This window comes from Engraulis encrasicolus, chromosome 14 (assembly GCF_034702125.1).
Source record: "Engraulis encrasicolus isolate BLACKSEA-1 chromosome 14, IST_EnEncr_1.0, whole genome shotgun sequence".
NCBI lineage: Eukaryota > Metazoa > Chordata > Actinopteri > Clupeiformes > Engraulidae > Engraulis > Engraulis encrasicolus.
The window spans coordinates 24,458,430-24,466,599 of NC_085870.1; the positions used below are offsets into that span (position 1 = coordinate 24,458,430).

Sequence of the window (8,170 nt, forward strand, 5' to 3'; positions counted from 1 at the left end):
TGAGTGACGGGCGGGCCATGGGATGGAATGGGATGTGATGACACGAGATGAGATGGGATGGGAGGTGGAGGCGCTACCCACCACCTCCTCTCTCTCTCTCTCTCTCTCTCTCTCTCTCTCTCTCTTCCCACAACCTCCTGTGGGGGAAAAACAACCAATTTTTGCTCCAGGCAACACATGGAGCTCAGAGTACGGAGCACAGGCTCGGTTCTGACCCATAATTCCTCAGAGCTCCAGAGGTGCCACAACCCCCCCATCCCCACCCCCATAATAATGCTGTTAGCTCCCCCCTACCTCTCATTGATAAATACTGACAGTCACAGTCAAAATATGAATGATGACAGACCTTCAAAGCGTCAACATCCATTTTTTTTTAAACTGACAAAAGAGAAGGACTTGCTAAATTTAAAACAGAAAAAAAGCAATTCTCTTTCAGGCTCTGTGTGTGTGTGCGTGTGCGTGTGTGTGTGTGTGTGTGTGTGTGTGTGTGTGTGTGTGTGTGTGTGTGTGTGTGTGTGTGTCTGTGTGTGTGTGTGTGTGTGTGTGTGTGTGTGTGTGTGTGTGTGTGTGTGTGTGTGTGCATGTGTGTGTGTGTGTGTGCACGCGAGTGTGTGTGTGTGGTATTGGCAGGCTATACTGACAGCAACAGAGCACCCTTCCAAAAAACCCGTCAGAGATTTTCTGTGGGCACTCTAAATTCCATCCTATCCCACTGACCAAAAGCTGAAGCCAAAACAAGAGGCGGCACAGCGTCACGATGACTTGCTGGGTATTATCACTGAGCAAGAAAGAAATAAACAGTCCGTCTTACACCTTTTAATGATGTGTTTGCAGGCATTACTTGGATTTCGGTGAATCACTAAGGGAGTTACTCTGCAGTCGACGAAACAAGCCAGGTGTGTCTAACATGGATTTAATATTCTGCATATTCCGCCATAATCCGGTAAAGTATGAGGCCTCTAAGTCGCAAGCTTATTAGGGTTTTTTTTTGCATTTAGTATGCCAATGTAATGGCTTCGGGCCTCGGCTGCTACTGGATGGATGCCACACACCACCCCCTTATTTGGGAGGGGATACAATGTAAATTCTAATGATGCATTATGATTGCACAGAAGCATGAGTAACGTGAGAATGTAATGAAGAATTCCCCCGCCCTTGTTCAATTTCATTTTCGAGACATTTCTCATAAATTATGTAGTAAAAACACATTCGTCCATAAAATAAAACGCCGCTGAAAGCTGAGCCCCACGAGCGTTGGAATGAAAGCTGTTCTGTGAAATAATGCACTCAAACATTTATCACGTACATTCAGAGTAAGAAACACAGATAAGCTCCAAGGTCAGCAGCAGCTCCCGCCCTTTTGCATAAACGCTGACCGTTGAAAAGACAGTCAAACTTGTCAACAAAGATCTCAAAGTCTGAGCATACTCAATTGTACTGTACGTATAAGGCAATGTATAGGCTTGCAGACCATAAGGGGCAGATGTACCTACCAACACACTAGCGACTAGCATCCATCATGTGTGAATTTTTAATTAGGCGTTACTGTAGTATGCACTTTAAAACATGGCATGCTATGTAGAGGCGCGCCACATGGGGCTGCAGTTGCGTTTGGCATGCAGAAACTCCACTACGGTGTATTACTGTAGCAGTAGAACAGCTAAAAGGGGGCAGGTGAGGACAGCTTTTTAACAGCAGATAATATTCAGATTGTTGTTAGGTATGCTGAGAAACCTCCCGATATTATGGCATCAGCATTAAGACCCAAAGTCCACCTTGGTTTTACATCAGTGAACAGACTATGAACACAGATTTGTATTCTGCATACATCATTTTACGAAAAGGTTTGGATTACAAAAATAAATAAATAAATAAATCATAATTAACATGATCATCCCCCTTTTGAAACTAAGGTATCTCTTTAACTCTGGTAACGAAGAAACCAAGGTACCTCTTTAGCATCTGGACAGAGGTGTTTCTAAATGTGAACTGTAGTAAAAACAATCATTTTTTCGTCTTTTCAGACATCCATGTTCCTCAGCAGACGTCCATTACTTTTTTTTTTTAAAGCCACTAAGTTTCAGCAACTAGTCGGACCATTTGAGATTGAGTGGTGGTTAAGAATCACAGCTGCATTATGCGTTTCAGTCAATGACACTTTCCCCCCATGCATATCTTTTTCGCCATTCCAAGACGACTGGCATTTCAATGACTCAGTTCCACTGCACCTCTTGCTCAGCTGAACACTACTCAGTCGCACGCGCTGCAGAATTACTTCTCTGACTCGGCAATCAGACGCTGCTTTAATACATTCAAAAAAGAGAAAAAAAAGAAGAAAAGGCACAGCATATTCTGTACTCCTACAGACTGGCCTAGCCACTCTTCCTGGTGCGTGCGCTCACTGTCTGGTGTAATGTACTGTACTGTACGTAGGTACATCTGCCCCTTTAGACTTCCACCAAACCCCTTAAAACCTCTCCGGTATATGCCCAGCAGGACACGAGGCCATACGCTCCAGTGTTGCTTGCTCAATTTGGCAGCTCCTTCACAACAACTAAACTCTACAGAATGAGCCATGACAATACGGTAGTAATTGCACACAGCTCTGCCATCGTTGTCACAGCTGTGCACGAGAGTCCTTTAGAATTAAGACCTGTGAAAAAAACAAATGGAAACAGGACAGACAAGGAATATCATCAGTAAGACACGTGTTACTTTCAAGGGCTATGTAACATTTACATATGAAAATGCAATCGTACTACTATGTGCAAACACAGCACAACTGTGATTGGGATATTAGCATATGGAGGCATGAAGCTGAAAGGGAACCGTAGTCACAGTTGTGCAACCTGAATACAGAAATGGTTCAACAGCTGTACACACATGGCAATCTACAGCTTTGCAGGTCTGTTAGTAATGCACTTTCATGTTGTTATTCTCACTACATGCCAAGGAAAACTGCTTCAGTAGAAAAACACGTCTTATTCAGATGAAAAAAAAAAACGTATTTAGATTTTCATGGAAGTATAAAGACGCCTTGCTCTACCATTGAATAGAGAACAATAATAAAAACCAATTCTTTGCTGGACATCTTGAATGTGTTGCCTTAGTGAGAAAGAATATGTGACGGGCAGTGAAAGTATTCAGAGCTGTGAATGCATTGTACGTCCTATTGTACCAAAGAAAGTGTGTGTGAGAGAGAGAGAGAGAGAGAAAGAGAGAAAGAGAGAGAGAGAGAGAGAGAGAGAGAGAGAGAGAGAGAGAGAGAGAGAGAGAGAGAGAGAGAGAGAGAGAGAGATAGAGTGAGAGAGCTAAGAACTAAAAAAAAAAACAGAACGGAAGAGAAGAAGAAGAGAGGAAACGAATAGCAAGCGGTCCTCACTGGACATCTTTGGTATCCTGATGGGCCCGCTGCTGCTCCCGTCTCCTCCTTCGCTCTGTGACCTGATTTCAATGAGGTAGTCCTCTCCTGAGGGGATCTGCAGCTCCACAGACGTCCGGTTGGTCTCTACGATGCTGGCACGGCCGAGCCAGTTCTGACGATACACAACCTACGTACACACACAGGAATAAGGTGGTGAAATGGAGAGAGGTTTGAGAGGATGGAAGAGGTCTGTGAGGAGGGGAAAAGGGTTTGAGAGGAGGTACAGTAGAATGCATGAGAAGAAGGAAGAGCTTTGGGGTAGGGAGCTGTGTGAGATACGGCTCAGTCCAGCATTGTCAGAGGTTTTCATTTTGTATCCCCTTCCCTTCTGTCCCCTGGTATTATCACACAGCATGTCTGCTGTCTCCTCTAGGAAAAACAGCTGGGATTGAGGCATTCTCACATATAACAATAACAGCTACGGGTTTCAGAAATCCTGACACAAGATGAATCGCACTGGACAAAAACTGCAGATCCAGGAGCGAATAACACAAAAAAACGTAATTCACTGTGAGAGGGAGCAAGCAAATGTTCAAAAATGCACGCTGGCAGCATGTGCAAGACTTACAGTAGGGGGATGGGAGTGAGGCTGACTTATAATCTAGGCATGCTGGGTGAAGGTTGTTTTTTTTGGGCCGTTTGAAGCTGCTACTACGCTGCCGCAGAATCGCATGAATTGCAAATGGTGATTGGGGGGGTTGTCTTTGCTCCCCTGTGGCGTCTAGCAGTGAGGCGGCACTTGTTGGCGAGCCAGCCAGGAGGAGAAGGAGAGGGAGAGGGAGAGGAGGAGAGGCGAGACCATCAGAGATGTCCAGCTGCTTCCTCTGCCTCCCAGTCCTACACTTCTGAGGGAGGTCTGGCATCAATTAGGATGAACGCTCTGTGGCAAATTAAATCTCCAAATGAAAGCGGGGTCCTTTTTAGTTCATTTCTCCAACACGGTCCAAAAGCCGCTTGCAAAAGAAAGAACGAAAGGGAAAGAAAAAAGAATATCTTTCTTTGCACAGCTAATACCCAGTGTATCACAAAAATATGAAGCTGATTCATATCCAAGGGGGTCATTCGACTGCTATGCAGAGGCTGTCATGAAAAGGCAGAACGTCTTCAAAAAAATATGCTTTTGACTAAAGCGGGGGCGGGAGATGAAGAACTTGGGACAAAAACAGCCTTGGAATGAAAATGAGGGAGGAAGGCTAGCGTGTTCATAATTACACCTCGATTTGTCTTTAAATTTTCCTTTTTGAAACAGTAATAGGCTTGGTTAACAGCAAAGGGTATCCCCTATTGCGCCTACTGGTCTAATCATACCATCCCATCCCACTCCACACACCACACGACTCTACACACCACACACCACTCCCCCTGCTCTCGTGCACACCAGGCCAGCCAAGCCAGTGACTTGTAAAAATGCCTCTCGGCATGAATGAATGAATACATAAATACTTGAGCACTCACCACTACGCCTCTCCCCACCAGTGTTGCATAGCAGTGTGCAGTGTGCATAGTGCATAGCGTAGCGTGAAAGCTCACTGGCGCAGTGTCTCATATGTGCCATCTATGAGCCACTTGACTTGCCCAGGGCCCTGCCGAAACCAAATGTCACACCCATCCGTTCGTGACACCGATTGTAGCCCTCTGCCGCGGTGACCCATGACACTTGCCACCCTGAACTATATGTCGGGCCGGGGTCACCTCGAGGAGTGTGCGTGTCGGTGTGCTGGGAAGTACGATTTACTGTGGATGACTCAGTTTCATTCAAATTAACCCATCGATGCCTGATGCTGCACCATTGCAGTGTAACATTGACGTAGCGCCGGGAGCTGCATGACTCAGCTTTAGGCTCATGAAATTTGAGATAAAAAAGTTGTTATATTAGAGCTGAATGAACATGCACTATTGCAAGAATGGAGTCTTGGCTTTTAAATACGAATTATTTCATGTTTCTATGTGCTTCAGAGATATTATTTAGGTTTTTATAGGTGGACATTACTTTTTCTGAAAAATGGCTCAAGCATTTAGAAGTTGTTTTAGACATCAATGGGTTAATATGCAATCAGGAATATGTGATACACCAAGGTAGCGAGACGGTGTTATAAACAAAAACAGTGAGACTCACCTTGTAGCCTGTAACATCAGACTCGTTCTCCATAGCTTTCACATGCTCCCAGTTCAGCAATATCTTGGAGTTGGTTAAATTCCACTCTATATTTGCTGGAGGATGGCTCGGTGCTGGAACACGCACGCCCGCACATACACACAAACACACACACGAACGCACGCACGTACACACACAAACGCACACACAAAAGCACACGCGCACGCACGCACGCGCACACAAACACACACACACACACAGAACAGAATACAATGCCTTTTACTGACACTATACAATGTACACTATATACCCCCCAAACTCAAATAGCGGCCCGCGGGCCACTTGTGGCCCGCGGGGCATCTATTTGTGGCCCTCGAATAATTGTGAAAAATTTAAAAAAAAAAAAAAAAAAAAAAAAAAAATTTTTTTTTTTTTTTTTTTTTTTGGTCCGATCGCGCTGCCGGCTCTTATTTTGAAATCGCGCCACCGACGCTAGGAAGATGCGTGCCGTGTCTCCGCCCCCTCAATCAGTTTCTCCCTGCAGGCTCCAAACAGAAGTGACTATGAGGGTGGCAGAGGCTGTTGTGAGGTAGACTACTGAAGGGAAGTACGGTAGAACTTGTAAATAAATTATTTACAAAGTTCTCTTTGCCTCGTTTTTGAAAGTAATGGTCCACATTTCATTGCATACAGTGTGTTAGGACTTCGAATGGGTTTAGCACTAGCTGTAGCTAGTTGCTAACACAAATTAAGGCAAATTGTGTTTGAGCTCTGCTGGCAGCTAACTAGGGGTAGCCTACTTAAAAACGAATTGCTTGATATAAACTTTTCACACTTTTAAACAGTCCCCAAATAGTTCGTTTGGAAAGCTAAGCCCCTCATAAGATTTCAAACAAAGTTATGAGCAACTTGATGATTTATTATTGGCTGTTGCATTTAATCAACATTGCATCAATGTGCCATTTTCTTGTTGGCAAAACCTGGTGTCCTCCTATCTATGTGTCCTCTTTGTTGGGTCCATTATTGCATCTGATTCTCATTATGCATGTGAGAGCTGCATAAACAAAGTCATAATAAGCAACATTTGTTTGAAAAGTGTTATCTTCAGGCTTATTGGTTTTCTCACTAAGAAATAAATGTTTATGAATGTAGTCTGCAAATATAGGCTAATCTTATGTCATTTAAAAAAAGATAATCTTATGTCATTTAAAAAAAAATACTGAAGGGTGGGTGGCAATGACAGCAAGGCAGGCACCTCACCCCACAGTGCTCCAGAAAAATGCAGGCCCTTTATGAGAGAAATGTTCTCCCATCCTGTCACTGGAAACTAAATATCTGCTGTGGGTGTGAGTGCGTGTGTTTTGTGATTACAAAGGCCTTATCATTTTTAATTTTTTTTTAAATATTTTTTTTTGGTGGGGGTCGTGTCGTGTCAGCCCGGCCCGGCCCTTTATTGGGAGGAATTTTGAAAAACTGGCCCTCGGGGACTTTTAATTGAGTACCCCTGCTATATACATTTGCACTGAGATTGAAAGCACTCTCTTCAGTGCAGACACTTCATGCCTTCACGCAAACGTAAACACACGCGCACACGCACACGCACACGCACACATACCTATACCCACACACACACGGACACACAAAAACACAGCAGATAGAGAACTGATAATATATTATTTTATTCAGGACACCTTAAAAGGTGTTGTTTTGGAACATAATAGTGAGAATGACTTATGAACGGGATATTATAATATGAACCCACAATCTTATCTACAATGTTGGCCATTTCACGCTGCGATAGTTTTGGGAGAATCTGCTAGAGATGTTGACTGCATGGACTGTATCATTGACGTGTGCATAGTTTGAAACAGCATGACACCGTTTTTAATAATCTGTGAACTGAGAGAAGGTCACACTTGTTTGGCTGTTTGTTTTTCACGCTGTCTTTCTACCCTCAGCGAAACTGACTGTACAAAGTTTGAGCTGCAAGCAACTCAGCTGGAGTAAGCAGTTAAGTCAAGTAAAGTAAGAAGTTTAAGTCCTTCACCAGCATCAGCAAGCGAGCAGCCAAGGACCCCGTCTTTTTTGATTCCTCAAACACTACTCTCAAACACTATCTTGCTCTCTTTCTCTTTCCATCTATCGCTCTCTTTCCGTCCCTCTCTCTCGCTCTCTTTCTCTCTCTCTCCTTCTCCCTCACACACACACACACACACACACACACACACACACACACACACACACACACACACACACACACACACACACACACACACACACACAAACACGCCCGAGGACGCACACGCACGCACACAAACAAACACATTCACACACACGCACACACATCCATCAAACTCCCTTTATAAAAGAGCAATCTCAGGGCTGCAGAAAGACATTGAAAGATAGGAAAGTGGTGGTAGGTTAGATAGGGTAAGGTCGGGGTGGGTGCTGGAGGATGTTAGGAGGGGTATGAGCAGGCAGCGGTGGTGGTGGTGGTGGTGGGTGCTGGAGGATGTTAGGAGGGGTATGAGCAGGCAGCAGTGGTGGTGGTGGTGGGTGCTGGAGGATGTTAGGAGGGGTATGAGCAGGCAGCAGTGGTGGTGGTGGTGGGTGCTGGAGGATGTTAGGAGGGGTATGAGCAGGCAGCAGTG

The 8,170-nt window shown here is 44.6% G+C and overlaps 1 protein-coding gene across 1 annotated transcript in view; it reads right to left on the reverse strand.

Annotated features, from left to right (window-relative positions):
- Window positions 1-2,289: 2,289 nt before the first annotated feature.
- Window positions 2,290-8,170, reverse strand: part of LOC134463204 (contactin-4) — a 68,049-nt gene continuing 62,168 nt past the window's right edge. Inside the window, exons 20-22 of the mRNA XM_063216432.1 lie at window positions 5,541-5,653; window positions 3,383-3,551; window positions 2,290-2,653 (exon numbers count right to left, since the gene is read on the reverse strand). Of these exons, the coding sequence (XP_063072502.1) occupies window positions 2,562-2,653; window positions 3,383-3,551; window positions 5,541-5,653 (374 nt within the window). The 3' untranslated portion in view covers window positions 2,290-2,561. The remainder of the gene's footprint in view (window positions 2,654-3,382; window positions 3,552-5,540; window positions 5,654-8,170) is intronic.